General features: G+C 40.6%; 1 protein-coding gene across 1 annotated transcript in view; it reads right to left on the reverse strand.

Annotated features, from left to right (window-relative positions):
* Positions 1–22,881, reverse strand: part of alpha-Catr (alpha-catenin related) — a 503,757-nt gene that overhangs the window by 111,205 nt on the left and 369,671 nt on the right. The window contains exons 5-7 of the mRNA XM_067145828.2: positions 16,494–16,670; positions 12,335–12,589; positions 7,045–7,293 (exon numbers count right to left, since the gene is read on the reverse strand). Coding sequence (XP_067001929.2) covers positions 7,045–7,293; positions 12,335–12,589; positions 16,494–16,670 — 681 coding nt within the window. The remainder of the gene's footprint in view (positions 1–7,044; positions 7,294–12,334; positions 12,590–16,493; positions 16,671–22,881) is intronic.

Consider the following 22,881-nt stretch of genomic DNA (forward strand, 5'->3'; position numbering starts at 1 on the left):
GTTACAAGGGCTGCACCAGGTTAGCAACAACCATACAAAAAATTTTATAGCATGAGTGATATCAAGACCATGAAGTGTTACTCTCATTTAATAAATTTAATTTTGAGTTTGTCAATGTAAATTATAGTATATTTTTTAAATGAAAATTGAAACTTGTAACTATAGGTTTCATAAAATTAAAACCCATGGCTAAAGATTTATTGTCATTTAAACCTGCAAGTCTATTTCCTTGTATTATTATTATTATTATTATTATTATTATTATTATTATTATTATTATTATTATTATTATTATTGGATTATTGTTGGACATGAAAAGACGCGTGAACTTCGCAGCTACAAAATAGCTCAAGAAAGCGGGTTTACATTGTGAAGGCACTTACCTAAACGTGCTTGTATGGTTATTTTAAGCCCATTTTCATGGTAGATGTGTTTGATTACAACTGGAACGACAGAATATTAAGTGAAATATTGAAAAGTTTGTGTTGAAATAATCCTGTTGTGAGCAGCCATCTTGTCAAAGAGCAAAATCACGTAGAAGGTACACTGCGGTAGATAGATGGTCGTTTTCTAGTGTAAGCGCTCCCAGCGCCCACCCACAACTTCATCTCCTTGACTTAACACACGACCAACTAGACTCCCATACTGGCATGATGGCAGAAGCAGACATTCTGCGTGATACGGTGGAGCTCCCTGGTGTATCAAGGGAAAGTATCCACAATGGCCGAAATGGTAGGAGTATTGACCTAAATCTGACTGATGATATCAGTCGGCAGATAATGGAGAATCAATACAAAGAAGAGGTGCATCTTGAGACTGCAAGATTACTCTTGAAGAAGATAATGGCTATTCCTCTCAAGAACCTAAAAACGGAAATAAAGAATGGCCTCACGAAGCTGGAAGAAGCTTTAGAGGCTGGAGCAACATGCAGGATGTCGTGGAAGAAATCTGCAGAAAAACTAGAGCAGAGACCAACTACCACGGAGAATAAGGAATTGTCCAACACATCAACAGTGACATATGACTCGGAGGAAGATCAAGGAAAATGGGAAACGTTTCTGTCCAAAAAGAAGAGAAAGAAGAAGGATGAGGATAGGAAGCACGAAGATATCCCAACGAAACAGGCCAGTAATAATCCTGAAAGTACAGTGCTTAGCGAAAGTGGGAAACGACCTCATTCTAAATCTAGGAGTCGTTCAGAAGCCGTAATCATCAAACCAATGAGCGGTAAGACTTTCGCTGATGTTTTGAAGGATATCAGAGACAGGGTGAAGCCGGAAGACAGTGGAGCAGGCATTCGATCTATCCGTAAAACAAGAGTGGGAGCTGTTCTTCTTGAATTTAACAAAACAACTAAGATGGAAAATAGGGAGGTATTCAGTAATTCTCTGAGAGATGCCCTTGGACGAGATGGCGATGTAAAGGCTTTAATCCCCCCGAACTACACTGGAGATTCGAGACATGGATGGTGTCACTACCGCCGCAGACGTCGAGGAAGCTGTAAGACGAGATTCTGGCAATCCCCATGGAGAATTGAAAATATCGGTCTCGAAACCAAACAGCTGGGGACAGAAACTTGCCATCTTCGAAACCAAAGACGAGGTCACTCAGAAACTACTGGAAGCAGGAAGAATCAAGATAGGATGGCTATACTGCAGAGTACGAGCTAGAACTATGTTACCTCGCTGCTTCCAATGCCTATCATATGGACATCTGGCAAGGAACTGCACAGGCCCCGACAGAAGCAAGCTCTGTTTTAAGTGTGGAGAATCTGGCCACAAGGCAGTAGACTGTAAAAAGAACAATCCACGATGCATGCTTTGTTCAGACAAGGGGGTCAATGAAGCTGAACGAAATCATATTCCTGGATCGGGAGCATGTGCAATATTTCGTGAAGCTCTGAAAAAGGTAAAAAATCATAGTAAATGATGCGAATACTTCAAGCAAATATGCACAGGAGTCAAACAGCTAACGATCTTATGACACAGCTGATTTACGAGATGGAAGTAGACATCGTTATTATTAGCGAACCATATCAAGAGAGAGACCATCCAGAGTGGTTTGTGGATAACCTCGGAACAGCTGCAATTTGGATACCAGATCCAGGAAAAGTCCCAGTAACACAGCATGGATGCGATGACGGTTTTGTTTGGGTACAGACTGGGGGAATCACTATTGTAAGCTGCTGTTTTACACCAAATGAATCTGTTTCCAACTTTCAGATGAAACTTGATGGTCTTGAGGACGTAATACGCAGAATGGAAAAAAAAACTAGTGGTCGCTGGTGACGTAAATGCTCAAGCGTTGGAATGGGGCATGCCACAAACAGACTCCAGAGGACGTCGTATAATGGAGATGGTAGCCAGAACAGGTTTGGTGGTCAACAACATTGGAAATGTGCCAACATTTCGACGGCCAGGATGTTAGGGAACAATACCGGATGTAACCTTCTCATCAGAGGATATTACGCCTAAGATTTACGAATGGCAAGTGATCGAGAACTACACGGGGAGCGATCATCAATGTATCATCTTTCGACTGCTCCAAGAACCTCCTCAAGAAAGAAATATCTTGCGCAGGCCAGCACAGTGGAACATAGCCGGTATTGACAAGGAAAAGTTCATTGATGTAATTCGGAATGGAATGGACAACATAACTGAAAAATGTTTTGCTCGTAGAGGGAAAGAAGCAGCTGGTGTATGTGTTGAACTCACTATGCAGCTAATCCATCAAGCATGCAACGCCTCAATGACCCGAAGGAGACCGCGAAACAGCAAGCGCCCAGCGTACTGGTGGACCGAAGAGATTGCTGAACTGAGAAAGAATTGTCTGCGACTTCGACGCAGGGCTCAGAGGATGAGAGGCAGTCAAGAGAATACCTCAGTCATAGCGGAGTACAAGTCAGCGAAGAAGGAACTCCGTAATGCAATCAGAAAAAGTAAAGCCGATAAATGGTGGGCACTGGCTAAAGAAGTAGAAGATGATCCATGGGGACAAGGTTATAAGATTGTCATGAAGAAACTCGGGACATTTTCAACCCCGAGTGCGGATCCCCAAACAATTAAACAAATTGTGGATACACTATTCCCAGACCATCCAGAGAGGATTGACTGTGACGACGAGAAAGAACTGGATGATATACCCCTCTTTACTGTAGAAGAGCTGAATAGAGCTATTAGCTCTCTTAGAAACAAGAAAACTCCAGGACCAGATGGTATACCTGCAGAAGTGCTAAAGATAATAGCAGAACTATGCCCAGAACTGTTGCTGAATATGTACAATCATTGCCTGCAAACGGGTGTTTTTAGTCCCCGATGGAAAATGGCTTGTTTGGTTCTGATCAGCAAAGGAAAACTTGGTGGTTATAGACCTTTATGTATGCTGGACACAGCTGGAAAAGGCCTGGAGAAACTTCTGCAGCCCAGAATCCTCTCAGCAGTTCAACTAGCAGGGGATCTATCTGTTTGCCAACATGGATTTCGGAGAGGACACTCGACGCTAGATGCAGTGTGGGAGGTGGTGAATACAGCAGAAAGGGCACAAACGGGCAACCATCATTCCCGTAAATTGACACTTCTTGTGACCCTGGATGTGAAGAATGCCTTCAATTCGGCAAGATGGAGCGACATGTTGGTAGCTCTTGAAGAAACTTTCAAGCTACCACAATATCTTATGCGCATAATGAGAGATTACTTCAAAGATCGCACTCTGTTGTATGATACGGAGGATGGAGAAAAGACAAAGTGTCTGACGGCTGGTGCAGCGCAGGGATCGATCCTTGGTCCAGATCTTTGGAACATAATGTATGATGGCTTGTTAGGTTTGGAGATGCCAGAGGACACGAAGCTTGTGGGCTACACTGATGATGTGGCCGCCTTGATAGTAGCTCGCAATGTTGAAATGGCTCAAATTAAACTGAACCAGGTGATGCGGCGCATAAAAGAATGGATGATGAGCCACAGTCTAACATTAGCCGAACACAAAACGGAGATAGTTCTTCTGACGAGGAAAAGGATCGAAACTCTTGTACCAATGACTGTTGGAGAGTTAGTGATAGAAACATCTGCGAGCACAAAATATCTAGGAGTGACACTTGACTCCGAGCTCACATTCTGGACTCATATTCAGAGAGTGACAGACAAGGCAGTAAAATACATGACTGCACTTAGCAGACTAATGGCAAATATTAAAGGTCCGAAATCCAGTAAACGACGTCTTCTCATGTCGACGGTTCAGTCAGTGCTTCTATATGGTTCTGAAATCTGGGCTGAATCCTTGAGATTTGCTTGGTATCGGAGAAGGATAGCTGCCGTACAACGGAGAGCGGCTTTACGTATTGCATGTGCATACCGCACTGTTTCCGAACCGGCAATCCTCACAGTGGCAGCAATAGCCCCAATAGACCTACTCGTATTGGAGCAGCATGAAATCTGGCATACCAAAGGAGAGCTGGGAAAGAAATGTGCAAAGAAGCGCGCCTTCAGTCAACTGATGAGGCCATGGCAACTCAGATGGAAAAGTGACCCTCGAGGCAAATGGACCAAGCGACTGATACCACGCTTGGATATCTGGGTTGAAAGGGCCCATGGTGAAGTAAATTACTACCTCACGCAGCTTCTAACAGGACATGGATATTTCCGGAAATTCCTGCATAAAGTGGGCAGAGCGAGTGACGCAGCATGCATATACTGCGATGATATTGACGACGTATATCACACCTTTTTTTTATGCGGCCACTGGACGATTCAGAGAAGATGTGTGGAAACTGAACTAGGAGAATTGACAACAGATAATGTTATTTCAGTGATGCTGCGAAACCAGGAATCCTGGGATCACGTGGCAGTACAATTGGAGGACATCCTTCGTCAGAAGAAGAAGGATTTGGAAGCATACGAACGTTCGTAAAGGTGAAATGAAGAAAGAAGACGTCTGAAAGACAAAGCACGATATCACCCTGAAGTAATGCGAGAGCAGTTCCGGGGTGATGACTCACATCGTGGGAAAAGGGTGTGTGGTTTTTAGTGGGTAAGAATCCCACACACTTGTGGAGTGCGGACCTTCACAAGTGTCTTTTTGAAGATTTTCCACAATCCCTCGTAAAAAAAAATTATTATTATTATTATTATTATTATTATTATTATTATTATTATTATTATTATTATTATTATTATTATCAATCATCAGCTTCATCATCATCATTATTATTATTCAAGGACCTCCCATCATCGTCTGTCTCTCCACCACTCTTTCCCAGTTTCCAGTATTTCTTCTATCTTTTCTCTCTTCTCTATACTTTCCTTCTGTATTCATCCACCTCTTTTGAGGCCTTCCCTGTGGTTCTTTTTCTGTCGGTTTCTCTGTAAATATTTTCTTTGGAACTCTGTCTTCTCCCATTTGCATTATGTGTCCATACCATTTCAGCTTGCTTGTTTCTACCCTGTCCTGTAGTTTTGAAACTCCAATCCTCTTCCTAATCTCTTAATTTCTGATTCTATCTTTTATCGTCTTTCCTAAGATACCTCTCAGAAAAATTATCTCGACCACCTGAACTCTACTTTCATCCCATTTTGCTACTGTCCATGTACCTGTTGCATTTACATATCAATTATTGTACTGTTACGAATAAAACTCTGCCTATTGACGTAAAGAATTTCACCTTATTTTCTTGATACGGCATAAGCCCAAAAGCCTATATCAGGGCCTCTCAAACGCCCAAAATCTCATGCGTGCAAACAGGGGTGCAGAGTTCCTCTGCACAGTACATTGGTCCTGCTGCACTCTGGTTAACCATGCAAAGTCGTCTTTTGCACTATGCACAGTGTGTGCACCAGGCGCATGCACCCTGAGAGGCCCTGGCCTATATCATGTCTATAATTACGGGCCATGAAAGCATCACTGGTAACATTAAAACTCCGCCTGTTTCATTACTCCAATTTATTTCAGGATAAATGTAGACACAATTCTAATTAATCATGAGTGGCCACACTCACTAACTGCAGTCTATTTACAAGTCTCTCTCTCTTCCTTATGGCACAGTAGGCGGTCCAGCCCGTTGCTATACCTGCGGACACTTAATCCTTACTTTCATTTTCCCCACGTCCAGTCACCTCATACAGCAGCTGTGTGTAGGCAGCTGGATCTGAACACAGGGCTACGGGCTACTCAACACACGATGACTGTTCGTTGGTTCGATTCCACAGACAGTTCAGGAATTCACACGCTCACATGCAGTAAACAACTAAACAGCTCAACAGTATTCAACAGCATGGCGGTTCCAGTTGTATCGAGCTGATGAGCACGTGAGAGTGTGGCGTATGCCCCATGGAGCTATGGATCATGTGTGTCAACAAGGTTGTGTCCAGGCGAGAGGTGGCTCAGTTCCGGTCTGGGCGGCGTTCTCATGGTCGGAATTAGGTTATATTGTCTGGCTGCAGGGAGCGCTGACAGGTGCACATTATGTGGACATTCCTTCAGACTATCTGCATCCCTTTCTGGCCCTAGACTATCCTGATGGAGATGCTATGTTTCAACAGGACAATGTGCCGCGCACAGGTGGTTGGAGGAGCACTCCTGCGAAGTTACAACCATGGATTAGCCCTTAAGATCCCCCGATCTTAATCCAACCGAGCATTTATGAGATGCTGTCGATGCTGGTGTTCACTCCATGAACCCAGCATCAACTACACAAGACCAACTGTGGGTAGCAGTGCAAGATGCGTGGGTCCAGATCCCTCCAGAACGATTCTAACACCTTGTAGAGTTGATGCCTCACCGTATTGTTGCTATTTTGAGGGCTCACGGAGGAGCAACTCGTTATTAACATCACATTCAGTGTCTTCCCATGACTTTTGGCCATTCAGTATATATGAGTAAATATGGTATACTTTGTTCACCTGCACTATTACATGTCAGTCAAGATCTTCAAATTGGAAAAGATGTTTAGATAATCTTTGTAAGGAAGGGCAAAGTAAGTGAATAAGCTTACTATTTATTAAGGTATAAGAATACACAGTTCAATGATGAGATGGATTATAAGGATCTTACCTCTAATATATGCTCAATGTACTCATTGAACCTGTCGGAACATTCTTCTAACCGCTCTGTATCAGATGCCAGGGCCACATTTCTCATTATTCCCACCATGTCATGGCCTGCGCGAATAATAGACGCAAGGTCACTGGCTTGTTCCACAGTTGTTTGTTCTAACTGTTGTTTCAGGTCATGTGTAGCTTGTAATAACCCGAGAACAGCGTTTTCCATTTCACTCGTAGGAGAATTACCTTCACACTGTTCCTGAAAGACCACACATTCAGAATTACTCTCAAAGAATTATCAAATGAATACCAAACAATATTAACTACTTTCATATTTCAATACAATCATCTTCCATTGACAATATCGAAATGAGGAGGAAACATCAGTAAACAAAAGCACAAAACTGAGATTCTCCAGATAGAAGAGGACAGACAGGAAGGAAGAGGAGGAGGATACATTACTGTTACCTCTTTGAATAACAGCCTTCTCTGGAAAAACAGTATTTTTCTATTTCATGTCTATAGTAATAGTTCTAAGTTTATTACAGACAAGAACTATTTGGATAGTTGCATCAATTTGATTTCAATCTTGGATTTCACTGTGGTGACTGTCAGACTGCACTGCAAGAATGAGAACAGAAAAGAGAATGGTACCTGAGAAATAAGGGGAAGAGAACTGAGAATTTACAATGGAATTATATTTCATTTATTCTGGAAGCAATGGAAATTAGTATCAATAATGAACATCATTTTCCTAGCCTAAAGTATATCTATCGTTAACATTGATGCTTTCACGGCCCGTACTGGTAGACATGATATGGCATTTTGCGTTTATGCTGCATCAAGAAAACAACATGAAACTGTTTACATTTTGCAGAGAACTTTGCCCTGTGTCTTTAGAAGAAAATCTCGACTGTTCTCAAAGAAGTCTTCTACAATAATAAGGGTTTGAATGGTAGGCTCGTTCGTCACCAGGTGGCTCGCTGTATACTGGAACAGCACTCCTAATGGGAGCTAACAACAATGAAAATGAAACATAAAGAGTTTTACCCTGTCTTCTTGACGTGGCATAAGCCCAAAATCCCATATCATGTCTATACCTATCGTATCTTTATCAGGACATTTCAAATGACATTGTTAATTATCGCAGGATATTGTAACAATTATTCCGCATTAAAAACTTCGAAACTTTGTGCATGGCTGTGTGCAGGCCAGTATGGAATTTTGCATCTAGTGTGCAACTCTCTCTTGTTCTCTCTCTCTGCTGGTAACCCTAGCAATGTTCATATCAACAGCGTCACTTCAAGTCCAGCTGCTAGTTGGCATGGATCCCATGGAATGGGAATCTGTAATGCAAGCTCCAAGACAAGCAGTGTCAATGGAAAATGTTAGTACTGCTGTATGTGAAGCTTAGGGAGTCTTTCATTTTCATGACCTTCATGGCCCTTGTCTTTCTTTGGCCGATACTTTCATTTATTGAAATGTCAGACCCCCTCCCTTTCCATACCCCCTCCCTCTAACTAGTGTTAATAGAGGATGGTTGCCCAGTCGTACTTCCTCTTACAACAATAATCACCACCACTACCAATCTTGTCTTCTGAACCATGCTTCTCAGAAACTTAATTTCTGTTGCCTGAATATGACTTTCATTCCTTTCTTTTGTCATAGGCCAAGCTTTTGCTCCATATGTTGTTACAGGGATGAAATATATCTAGTTTGTTATTTCCTTAGCCTTCATGGGTACAGTATATCTTGATCCCACAGCATGTTTCTTACACTGTGTTAGAAGAGACATAGAGATGTCATGTGTGATTAATTTCGTTTTTCCGTATTGATGGTTTACGACTCACAAAGAGTTTTCTGATGTTCCCACCTTATCAATACTAAATGCATTGTAAAATTTATGTATTTAAATCTCAATTTCAATACTAATTGTGATCCAAGGATCTTCCTCAGTTGCTTACACTACTAATTAAAATGTCATGCGTGCACTAGCAATGAGGCCACTGGGAATCGGCCTATGATGACACGAGGGCACATCACAAAACACATTTACTCTATAAGGAGGTGTTTCATACAACTAAGGCTATATTCATTATGCAACCAATCACCTATTTGAAGATGTTCCCTCCTAGCCTTACTATCAAGAGCACAAAAACTAGCTAATAAACCACTTTTCAACACTAAGTTTGCACGGCCAAATTAAAAGATATATATACTAGTGTAACTAATTTCATGAAGTCCCATTTTACTGAGATTTTAACGTGGCACAATAAGAACAAATTAAACAATTAGCTACTAGATTTTAAGACAGTAAATCTATAAAAATCCGAGAAGAGTATTCTGAGGAAACAAAATTACATAATCCTGGCGGACTTACGGTTCCCTATTCAAGAGATAGAGATACGTCAGTGAAATGAACAGATGTTTTATTAGATCTTAAGACTGTAATATATAACAATAATTCAAAGAAAATGGTTTCTAATGATTGTGAATGTACTCTTTCAATCATTAGTGTAACAAACAGTTACTAGATTTTAAGACAGTGAATTTGTAAAGGTTCGAGAAGAGTGTTTTAGTTCAACTAATAGCGATATGCTACTGAAATGAAACATGGATGGTTATTATATTTAAAGACAATAATATATGACAAACTTAAAGAAAGTGGTTTCTAATGATTGTGATGTACTGTTTTAATTGTTAGGGCAAACAACTGAGGATGCTCTATGAAATGAAACTAGTATTGAAATTTAGATGTAAGTAAATAAATTTTACATCATATACAGTATTGATTAGGTGGGAACATCAGAAAAACTCTGTAACTGTGAGACATAGAGATATCCAAACAACCCAACAATATGTACTCACTGAGAAAAGATCTATTGGACTCGCACTCACAAGCACATAGAAACACTCAGGGACAAACAGACATTTTGGAAGAATACATACATGTAGCAAATAATAAAAACTCCACAGTTTGTTTCCAGTCATTTGACCAGATCAGGGATGGAATGAATGAAGCCCCCATCTAGCGGTGAGGACAGGAATTGTGCCGGCTGCTGAAACCTGTCGCACTCCTCTGTGGCAATGACTAATGACCGACAGATGAAATGAAATGATACCGGAGAGTGTTACTGGAATGAAAGATGACAGGGGAAAAAAAAACGGGGTAACCGGAGAAAAACCTATCCCGCCTCTGCTTTGTTCAATATAAATGGTCCGTCATTGGACATTATAAATTTTCCAGCTAACTCATTCTTGGTTGCCAGCGTTTCGCCCTCGAGTGCTAGGGTGGGCTCATCAGTTGGTACCTAGCACACCTACCAATACGCTGGCTAGTGCATACCGTGGAGGCCACTGTGTAGGCTAACTGGAGCCACCGGCAGTGCCAATGCACTAAGAGACTTTGTCTCATTATCAAAAATTGATGCCTGCTTGGCCATCAGATGACATAGATGTTGATTCCCGTGGGGAATCTGAAATATTTGTCCTGAATGAGTAAATTTATAATATCAATATAAATGGTCCGTCATTGGACATTATAAATTTTCCAGCTAACTCATTCTTGGTTGCCAGCGTTTCGCCCTCGAGTGCTAGGGTGGGCTCATCAGTTGGTACCTAGCACACCTACCAATACGCTGGCTAGTGCATACCGTGGAGGCCACTGCGTAGGCTAACTGGAGCCACCGGCAGTGCCAATGCACTAAGAGACTTTGTCTCATTATCAAAAATTTATGCCTGCTTGGCCATCAGATGACATAGATGTTGATTCCCGTGGGGAATCTGAAATATTTGTCCTGAATGAGTAAATTTATAATACCAATATAAATGGTCCGTCATTGGACATTATAAATTTTCCAGCTAACTCATTCTTGGTTGCCAGCGTTTCGCCCTCGAGTGCTAGGGTGGGCTCATCAGTTGGTACCTAGCACACCTACCAATACGCTGGCTAGTGCATACCGTGGAGGCCACTGCGTAGGCTAACTGGAGCCACCGGCAGTGCCAATGCATTAAGAGACTTTGTCTCATTATCAAAAATTGATGCCTGCTTGGCCATCAGATGACATAGATGTTGATTCCCGTGGGGAATCTGAAATATTTGTCCTGAATGAGTAAATTTATAATACCAATATAAATGGTCCGTCATTGGACATTATAAATTTTCCAGCTAACTCATTCTAGGTTGCCAGCGTTTCGCCCTCGAGTGCTAGGGTGGGCTCATCAGTTGGTACCTAGCACACCTACCAATACGCTGGCTAGTGCATACCGTGGAGGCCACTGCGTAGGCTAACTGGAGCCACCGGCAGTGCCAATGCACTAAGAGACTTTGTCTCATTATCAAAAATTGATGCCTGCTTGGCCATCAGATGACATAGATGTTGATTCCCGTGGGGAATCTGAAATATTTGTCCTGAATGAGTAAATTTATAATACCAATATAAATGGTCCGTCATTGGACATTATAAATTTTCCAGCTAACTCATTCTTGGAATCAACATCTATGTCATCTGATGGCCAAGCAGGCATCAATTTTTGATAATGAGACAAAGTCTCTTAGTGCATTGGCACTGCCGGTGGCTCCAGTTAGCCTACGCAGTGGCCTCCACGGTATGCACTAGCCAGCGTATTGGTAGGTGTGCTAGGTACCAACTGATGAGCCCACCCTAGCACTCGAGGGCGAAACGCTGGCAACCAAGAATGAGTTAGCTGGAAAATTTATAATGTCCAATGACGGACCATTTATATTGGTATTATAAATTTACTCATTCAGGACAAATATTTCAGATTCCCCACGGGAATCAACATCTATGTCATCTGATGGCCAAGCAGGCATCAATTTTTGATAATGAGACAAAGTCTCTTAGTGCATTGGCACTGCCGGTGGCTCCAGTTAGCCTACGCTGTGGCCTCCACGGTATGCACTAGCCAGCGTATTGGTAGGTGTGCTAGGTACCAACTGATGAGCCCACCCTAGCACTCGAGGGCGAAACGCTGGCAACCAAGAATGAGTTAGCTGGAAAATTTATAATGTCCAATGACGGACCATTTATATTGGTATTATAAATTTACTCATTCAGGACAAATATTTCAGATTCCCCACGGGAATCAACATCTATGTCATCTGCTTTGTTCAACATGAATCTCACATGGAATGACCAGGATTTGAAACATGGAAGCCAGTGGTGAGACACTGCCTGAGCCACGGAAGCTAACATGCAGCAAATAATAAAAAAGTATAATTTCATCACATGGTAAATCCATATAAAAAATACCACAAAATCAATCAAATAATAACTTACCAAACTTATTCCAACCCTGAGAAGCTGATTCAGCTCAAGTTTAGCTCGATCACAAAGAAGCAATATGTTTTCCCTGTGCTCATGACTAGTGTAGGCCGAGTCTGTGAAGTCCTGAGTCCGTTCTACTATGGTGTCCAACGAAGCTGTAAGGCGTTCCTTGCAACCTGGACCAAGTAGAGTAAGTCTTGTCATCTCAACAAAGTCTTCAAAATGTTTTAAAGCTCCTGAGACTGTGCAACTTGCGTCCAAATCCTCCTGAAATACATAAAAGTGATTTACAGTAAATGCACAGATGTGATGATTGTACCGCTTTCTTTCTTTAACAACTTAAACCTTGAAAACATGAGTTCTACAGTTTAGGTACTCATACTAACAAACTTTTACAGATATCTTATGAATACTTTCATAAATAGTTTTACTCATGCCTCATGCAATGTCAGGTTATAATGAAACTGGTTTCCTACAATGGAGCAATAAGAGTATCAGCAAATTTAAAAACCAAGGTCAAGATTAAGATAAAGCATTTCTATTAGATATAAGGTAATGAATTACTCTAGACATTATGGTTCTTAAATCAGAGATTAAGACATAAATAGTAGGATTCCTTCATTCAGCATTATTTTTATTTACCACACATCTGTACAGAAATATGGAAGATCAAGTGAAAATGTGCATATAAAATGTTCGCTACACCCAATGCTTTTTTTCTGCTGGTACGCAACACTACGCAGTACTGACACCTTCTTTTCTCAAATTTGTTAAAAGTAGAACTGTGATTTACTGACAGAGAAATTTATTGTAATTGCTCCAGCAGCTGGTACTGTGTTCATGAATTGAATTTTTATTTTCAATTCCCGCAAGTTGGTATCAGGCTTACGTGTTTTAGAGGCTTCATACATTGGTAACGCAGCCATAAACAGGAAGCTGTGTTCACTTCACATTGTTTCCAATGCCATATTGATCAGTTCTATGTCTGCTCTGCGACATGCAGGTGTTCACGTGAATCTTGAATTAATCTACTGTAAGTTAAATAAGTGCAATTATTGTTCAAAATGAGTCCAGTAAGTACATAGTTACTTTATATCAATGAGAAATAAATAAGGCTGAAGAAGTCCTCCTTTAAAAGACAAAACTAGACCAAAAATAAACGTAGGGAAGAGGATCATGAAAGATAAAAAATCTACGAGGTGAAAAGGAAGCAAATTTTCATAATGACTGACCCGAATGTTGGACACTTTTGAAAAAAAAAAAGGCAGCTGCTTTTGGGAAAGAAAGGAGTGGATAGTGCCAATGAGGGTATATCAGAGTTTATGTTGGAAGAGTGGAAATAGCTGTAATAGCACCTACATGGCAAGTACCAGCACCTTTGCTCTGGAAAAAATAAACCCCACTGCCTACGCTTAAACTTAAAATGAGATGTTAATTACAATATTTGAATGATTTACCAATTATTGTGAAAAATATACAAGTACACATATTTCTTTCTGCTCATTCATTCTCTCTATCGACAGTTAGCTAATCACCTGTTCATTCTTGTGCTCATAAACTTCCTCTCACACATGCACGCACGCACGCACGCACACACGCACGCACACGCCACCCCCCCCCCCCCCCCCCTAATAGTTGTCAGGTGTCCTTTCTCTGGTGTTTCATAAGTTATTTTCAATTTTGTTTTTATAATGAGTAGGTAGAGTCAGTCCAAACAAAAACTACTCATCCTATACAGAATGTGATGTTTAGTGTCAACAGAAAACATTAGTACAGCTTCACTGAACATGCTGCCTTCTAGTGCACCATGCTGTGTCCACACTACTGTCATACAGAAACCTCACTCAGCTGCTACTAGAAATACCAACTATTCTTCTTGTTGTGCTGTCACTGTCACTCAATAAACACCCTTGAATGGAATATAGCAATAGACCAATCTGAGGCTGCTCTATCGATTAGGCACATAAATCTACAATTTTATTTGCAGCGAGAACCTAAGCAACGTTTTCCATTGACCGCACGACGTACCTGATGAGCAGTCTTTGTATGGGCTAGGACACCTGTTGTGTGTATGTGTATATATATATACAGCAGTTCGTTTAAATGACTTTTTTTTTTTTATAACGTTAAACTCTCTACTCTTCCCCATCTGACATCAGACTAAGTGTAACAACCCAAAACACATAAGAGCCTCAGAACGTATTTATCAACTAAATTAAGATGCCAGCATGAGCAGACTCATGTCAAGAATGATGGTTTATGGCCTGCTGACACACAGGGTCTTGCAAAAATGCAAAAATCCCAGAGCAGACTAACACGGATTGGGACCATCAACTTACTCAGTCTCACAGGAAAATGTGAAGAACTAGTCGACCTCATGGAAAGGAGGAAATTAATGATACTGGGGCTGAGTGAAACCAAATGGAGAGGGAAAGGAATGAAGAAATTAAGAAAACAGTATACACAGTACAGAGATGAGGAACGGTGTTGGTTTCATCATGAGTTGCTGATATTGAGTATGTTAGTGAGAGAATAATAAAGGTGACTGTGCATTTAGGGAAAGAAAAACTAACTTTGGTACAGGTGTATGCACCTCAAACTGGACGTTGTCAAGAGGATAAGAATCAGTTTCTTGATGATTTGGAAAAAGTTATTCTTAAAGAGAGAGTAATCATCATAGGAGATCTGAATGCACATATTGGGACAGATGGAACAGGATATGAGAACGTAATGGAACCTCATGAATATGGTGAGAGAAATATAGAAGGTGAACATCTCCTTGACTTCTGTATGAGAAATGGGTTGGTGGTGAAAAATAGTTGATTCAAGAAGAGACAGAGCCATAAGATAACACAATACAGTTGGGATGGACTACAAAAGACTGTAATTAATTATGTCTTCTCAGATGAAGAAAGGAGCAGAATGGTAACAGATGTCAGAGTAATACCCAGTGAGAGCCTTGACAGTGACCGCTGTCTATTAGTAGTGGACCTGAGAAACTTCTATGTGCCAAAAGTACAGAACAGGAAAATGCCAAAAATCAAAGTATGGGAACTCTAGAAAACAGATAAGAGAAATGAGTATCAGAACTGCATAAAAGCCCTGTTACCAAGAGATGAAAGAAAAAATGGAGAGGCAGAAAAATGGAGAGGGACACACTGGTTAAGCAACAGAAGTTTGTGGAAAGACAAGTATGAAAACAAGGGAGAAGGAAACACCTTGGTGGAATGAAAGAGTGAAAGAAGCAATCAGGGAAAGAAATCTCCTGCGGAAAGAAAGGGATCAGGAGAAAAATAAACCGGGTCTTATTAGAGATGAGGCAAAGATCAGAAACCTCAAACAATTATACCAAAACAAGAAACTGAACGTGAAAAGAACAGTTACAGAAGAAAAGACCAAGGCATAGAATATATTCGCTCAGAAACTGAAAGAAGACAGCATAGGCAATAAGAAACTACTGTATAGTGTTATCAGAGGTAAAAGGAAATTAATGAATACCATAAAGGCACTTGAAGATGAAAATGGAAATCTGGTAGAACAGAAAGTAACATGTGAGAAATCCTGAAGAACCACCTACTGAATAGACCAATTCAAGAACAAAATACAGAACCAGAAATCCAAGCCTACAATGAGGAACCTCCCATCACCTGGACAGAAACTGAGACAAGCAACTATCACCAAGTGAATAATGTCATAAATTTTATTTTTGGTTTCCTGTAAAATTAATATTTTGCAAACAAACTATTTATCTCTCAAAATATAACACAATTTTCCAGGAAAGTATATATTTGTTTTTCTATTCCCTGTATCAAAATTAACTGATTTTGTTGAAAATATTTACTGTAATTATAATGTAAATATTTGCAAGAAAAAGATAGTAATAATTTTAGGGTATAAAAACCTTTTGAATGAATTAGGACTATGTGGTGAAGATTTTAGCCCTAGAAATTATAAATGTAATTTATAGCAATAGAAAACTATACTTTTTAAAGTCAATGCTGGACTAGTTCAATGAAAATATCTCTGTTCAATGATGTATTCATTCTTATAGAGCTAATTTTTCAGTCTGGATGACCACTGATTTCAAAATAAATTTTCCAATTGCAAATTTTATCAGTGGTGAGAGTCCTAAGAGTAGAAAAAAATGAAATCAGTATGTATGTGAATTTACCTCTGTTGAGCCCTGCTGACTAACAGGAGAAGTACCTCCTTGACCTAGTTGCGCCGCTGAATCTAAAACACCATCCTTAACCACATAATGTATAAGATCCATTGCCCGACGCATTTGACAAAATACTGTGTCTCGATTTTCTCTCGCTGATGGACAATCCGGATGTCGAAGGCAAGTCTGTGAAATAAGAAAGAATTCATCAAACAAAGGCAGAAAACAGGAAATAATTAAGCTGGACATAGAAGGAAAGAGGAAAATGCTGTAGAACAACTAACTTACACAAGGAAATAAAAGACACACATGGTTAGTAGATTAGAACAACACAAAAAAGAAAAAATAACTGAAAGTAACAAACAAGTGACAAATCACCTAATACACACAAAGGCAGGAACACATAGTAGGTTAAACATGACAAATCAGTGTGGGAAGAGGAAGCACCGGGAAGAGGACGCAAGGACAAACATGAAAACACAAGACGACAAGGACAATTTCCACATCTTCAGTAGATGGCCTCTCTCCTCACCGATCCCTGTTACTCTACATCTACAGGGTCTCGCATACAAACCCAGACCAAACGCACAGTGTTTGTACTCTGTGCTATGGCAGCTGCAGTGCACATAGTTCTTGACCTTGCAAGCAGCCTGCACGTGTTTGATCTGGCAAGCATTAGTCGCTAGTCTGAACTTCAACTGTTAACACTGTGAGACAGTTATCATTGCAACACGTATTTTCGTGTTTAAAAGTTATGGTTTCATCTTAATGGCCATGTAAACAGTCATAACTCTCACTATTGGTGTGCAGAAAATCCTAATGGTGTTTATAAAGTCCCTCATTATGAAAGGAGGAAGATTGGTGTTTGGTGTGCTGTTAGTGCAAGACGAATAATTGGGCCTATTTTTTCGAGACAAAAGTAAATGCAGAGAGGTACCAAAATAACATTTTGATGCCATTCTTCCATCAGATAATGGAAGAAGAAAAATCGCATGGATGGTTTCAGCAAGATTCAGTTCCTGCTCGTAAAGAAGATTCCCTTCTTAGAATCTCGGAAGTGTTTGCAGACAGTGTGATCAGTGCTGGCCCCCCCTCGTTCTCCAGATCTAACAGTGTGTATTTTTTACTTCTGGGGAAAACTAAAAGAAAAAGTATATCGAACAAATCCTCACACATTGGAGGAACTGAAAGAAAATATTACGAATGAAATCAGAAATATTACAGTGCCAGAACTCACTCGCGTCAGCCAGAATGTGGTTACGAGATACAATGTCCAGGAAGGACAACACTTCCAGCAACTTTCATAAGATAAAATTTTATACAAGATTGTATACAATGGCATGCGCCATAATTTCAGCTGAAGCAGCTGCCATAGCGCAGAGTACAAACACGTATGAAAGACTCTGAATATCTTCTCAGCTCCCAACAAGCTCGTTTCTGCTTCCCAGCTTTCTCAGTAGAGCAGCCATCACCATACACTGACAGATCTTCAGTCCTAATGTGGCAAGAATTCATTCGTTGGCTGTAACTTGATTCGAGTATATATAACTTCTTCCCGCATACATTGAACAGTTCAACTCAGTTTACGGATGTGTTTGCGATGACTAAACAGACCAATCCTGGCATAAAACATACGCCCACACAAATCACACTGAATGGATGCAGGAGGGTGGGGTTGTAATTGACGGAGTTTTCTTGCTTGTCGCTTGGCCTCTTGATGTCTGCGGTGTTCTCTTTCAAACAAGTTGACAGCGGTGGATGTAGTGTTCTGCCACAGTGAACGGTCCACAGCACATTCTTCCCATGTCTGTATATTTATACCAGTTGTCTTCATAATGTGTTTCAGCTGGTCCTTAAAACGCTTAAGAGGGGCTCCGTGATGTTTACTGCCAGAGCAAAGTTCACCATAAAGAATTTGGCAGGGAAGCCTGGTATCACCTATGCGATGAACATGGCCTAACCATCTCAACTGATCACCGATGATTGTTGCCTCAATGCTATTTAGCTGCGCTTTGTCAAGAACTGCCGTGTTGGTCACATAGTCCTCCCACTTAATATTCAAGATGTATCTCATTTTCTGTTGGTGGAAGCACTCAAGTTTTTTGATATCACGGCGATAGAGTGTCCAAGTTTCACAGCCTTACAGCAGCGTGGAAATGACAACAGCTTTGTACACCATGAGTTTGGTATGGAGTTTTAAGTAGTTATTCATGAAGACTCTGTGCATTAACTGTCAGAATACTGCATGAGCCGCCCCAATTCTTTTATCAACGTCTTGTTCGCAGGTATTGTCGGCACACTTTTTCTGGATAGATTCATGTATGGGGGTGAGGAGTAAGGAGGGAGCTCTCCCAGTTCCGGTAGTGCTGCCAACTGAATGGAAATGAAATCTGAATTGAATCGATAATATGATTGATCGATATGAAGTTTCTAAACCGTTATTATCGTAAGCCAACAACTGTATCACACACAAATTATATAACATTTCTCGAAGTGAATTTTGTTCCTAGCATGAATTCTATAGTTTGGCTTTGCTGTGTAAACAAAAACAGTACCAGTACGTAAAGTGTACACGAGATGTCGCACAGCGATGCATAAGAGATTCATAGTTTGTGTTTCAAAGGTTGCCAGTACGAATCTCAAAGATCTACAACACTTATAAGTATTGATTAGGTGGAACCTTTCTTTCTTTTTATGATATTTGGTAGCTATCAATACGGAGCAAAAATGAAAATTATTAATCAAGATTGCTGAGGTCTACCGATTCAGCACTAGGATGTAAATCTATCCAGAAAAAGTGTGCCGATAATACACCGTTTAGACAAGACACTTCCAAGATATGAAAAGTGATCAACCTGTTCCAGTTTTGTGTCTAGGATGGAGATACTGAACTCAGGAAGAGTTAATCCTGGGGCAGGTTGTGCAAGTACCTTCATTTTTTCACATTAATGACAAGACCAAAGCGATCACATGCAGTTTTAAAGGAATTGACTGACTGTTGTAGTTCTGCAGGTGTTAGAGCAGGAGATGCGGTGTCATCGGCATACTGCAGTTCTGTCATCCCGGTAACCAGAGTATGTCTTTGTGAGCGAAGTCTTGCCAGATTAAAGAGGCCTCCATCAAAACGAAATTTAGTCTCCATGCCTAAGTTGTTTAAAGATGATTCATGCAGCATGGCAGCCATGTACAGTGCAAAGAGTGTAGGAGCAAGCACACAGCCTTGTTTCAATCCATGAATGATTGGGGACGAATCTGATACTGAATTACCATGAAGAACCTGTCCAGACATGCCATCATGAAGAGCTTGAACCAATTCCACATAACGTTCAGGACATCCAAAATGTCTCAATACTTTCCATATAGCAGATCTTGGTACTGAATCAAAGGCTTTTTCCAGATCATAGAAAACTAAATACAGAGGCTGCTGTTGCTCTCTGCATTTTTCAAGGAGTTGTCTAGCACAGAAGATCATATCTGTTGTGCCTCTGGAGGTTCAGAAACCATATTGAGACTCAGGCAAAATCCTCTCTGACATAACTCGGACCCAGTTTAATAGAATCCTTGCAAGAATTTTACCTTCAATTGACAAAAGCAATATACCATGGTAGTTCCCACATACTTTCATGCTAGCATAAATGAGAAGTATCAAATTTCTTTCTGGGCAGGTTGTGGATGGATCTTCTTGGTTTGCGACAAATTGAGATTCTCAACCGGAAAAAAAAAGAGCTTATGATCTGTCCTGCAGTCATCCATATTTCTTGCAGTCCTTGTAACAAGGACATCCTTTTTATCACATTGCCTGTTGATATAGTCAAGGATGTGACAGTGCTTTAAGCCAGGATGCATCCAAGTGGTCTTGTAGCAATTAGGCAGGTGGAACTGAGTATTAGTAATGAAGAGTTCATGTTCAGCACATAAACCAAGGAGCAGTAGACCATTGGCATTCCAGCTGCCAAGTCCACGTTTTCCCATCACATTATTTGAAAAGCATTACCAGTATCTATTTGTCTGATTTCTGTACATATTTTGTTATATGCTTCACACATTTTTATAACGTGCTTAAAACAGGGCAGTAAGACTTCAGATTAAAATCAGTGTTCTTGTGAAACAGCTGGTTATCTGACATTATATTTACTATCTTGTACAGAAATATCTGCCGAGGTAATATTTTATGTGTACTGAGCTGGTTTAAGAAGTTGTTTAAAGTGATGATGCAAAAATTTGTTTTGTAATATTTCATTGGGGGTCAAAGGGGTAGTATGTGGTCCTGTGGGTGCACTTCTTGCTGATGGGAGTGTACTAGCAAAACACAGGAAATGCCATCTATTCCTACCAAGTCCGATACATGCACGTCCACGCCGTGGCCTCTGGGCAACGGGTACATTCTTTAAGGTACACGGCTAAGTCATGTAAGGGCAGAAAGCGAGTTCCCGACGCTTAAATGGGGACCTATCAGCTAAGGGAGACAACCCTAACAGAAAACATCGGTCCTCCAGGATTGCTGGGGGTTGGAGCAAGGCTAACAACCTCGCTCCGGAAAACCAACTGTTGCGAAGCCCCAGAATATGCCTCGGAATGGTGGATTTAATAGACGACGAGCTAAGCTAAAGGCAATGGACTACGCAATTGGTACATGGAATGTACGCACACTTCTACGAGCCGGAGCACTGAAAGTACTGATGCAGAAACTAGAAGTCAACAAAGTGGACATAGCAGCCATACAAGAAACTAGATGGTCAGGAAGGGATGAGATATGGGACACCAAAACCCACACAATATTCAGTAGTGGGAAGCCAAGGAATGCACAAGGAGGAGGAGTAGCATTTATAGTACGAAAACAAGCTAAAGATGATGTACTACAGTTTTTGGCAGCAAATGAAAGATTGGCAACATTGCGTGTTAAAATGCGATTCTACAACTTAACAATCGTAAATGTATATGCACCAACGGAAGACAAGGAACAGATAGTCAAGGATCAGTTCTATGCTGAACTGGAACGAGTGCTAGATTCAATCCCATCGAACGATGCTAAGATGATAATAGGAGACCTAAATGCACAAATTGGGAAGGAGGAGATATATCAAGGAATAATAGGGATCCATAGTTTGCATAACACTACTAATGATAATGGACAGAGATTGCTTGACCTTGCTACCAGCAGAAACATGAAAGTGATGTCAACTTGTTTCCCTCATAAAGAGGTACACAAGCAAACATGGATATCGCCAGATGGAAAGACCTGTAATCAAATAGACCATGTAATAATGGAGAAAAGATGGGCATCCAATATCATGGATGTCAGATCATTCAGAGGAACAAGTTGTGGCTCCGACCACTTTCTAGTTAAGGCAATCTTAAGGTGCCGCATTATGAAAACAAGAAAGGAAGGAATGAGTAGGATAGAAAAGTACAATACTTGTGAACTGAAGAATAAGGAAGTATCAGAAAGATACGGGGAAAGAATGGCAGAAGTGCTGGTAGAGAAATATAATAAGGACCAAACAGCAACGGTCGAGACCAAATGGACTGCTCTGAAGGAAAGCGTTAAGGCCGTGGCAAAGGACACACTAGACATTGTACCCAAAAGGAACACAAAGGAATGGTTTGATGAGGAATGCCAAAAAGCCATAGAAGAAAGGGATAAAGCATATAAAGCATACCTAGAGAGACCAACAAGGGTGAAGAAACAAGAGGTTGAAAACCAGAATAAAGAAGTAAGGAATGTATGTCGAAGAAAGAAGAGAAGAAAATTAAATGAGAAAATGGCTAGAATAGTGGAGGAATTTAAAGAAGATAATAGCTACATGGCTTACAGAGAAGTTAAGGAAGTGAAAGAAGGATTCAAGGCAAGAACAAACATGTGTAAGGACAGAAATGGACAGCTTTTGGGAGATAAAAAAGGGATCCAAGATAGATGGAAGGAATATTTCCAACACCTCCTGAACCCAGTAGAAATGAAAGAGAAAACACCAACTACCTCAAGGAAGAATACTGAGACAAATGAATCAGAAGTCACAGCACCATCTATGCAAGAAGTGATAGAAGCCATACAGCAACTGAAAAACAATAAAGCACCAGGTATCGATGGAATCCCTGCAGAGTTGTGGAAATACGGAGGAACCACACTACAAGAAGCTATATATGATCTAATTGTGAGTGTGTGGAATACAGAAGAAATGCCTGAAGACTGGCGCAAAGGCATCATATGCCCAATATACAAGAAAGGGGATAAGTTGGTATGCAGCAATTATAGAGGGATCACACTGCTGTGTACAGTATATAAGCTGTTCACTTCCATTCTGAAGAAGAGACTAGAACCCCTGGTGGAAGAAATTCTAGGAGAATACCAGGCAGGGTTCCGGAAGGGAAGATCCACTATTGATCAGATATTTACTGT

Source organism: Anabrus simplex, chromosome 4, assembly GCF_040414725.1.
Source record: "Anabrus simplex isolate iqAnaSimp1 chromosome 4, ASM4041472v1, whole genome shotgun sequence".
NCBI lineage: Eukaryota > Metazoa > Arthropoda > Insecta > Orthoptera > Tettigoniidae > Anabrus > Anabrus simplex.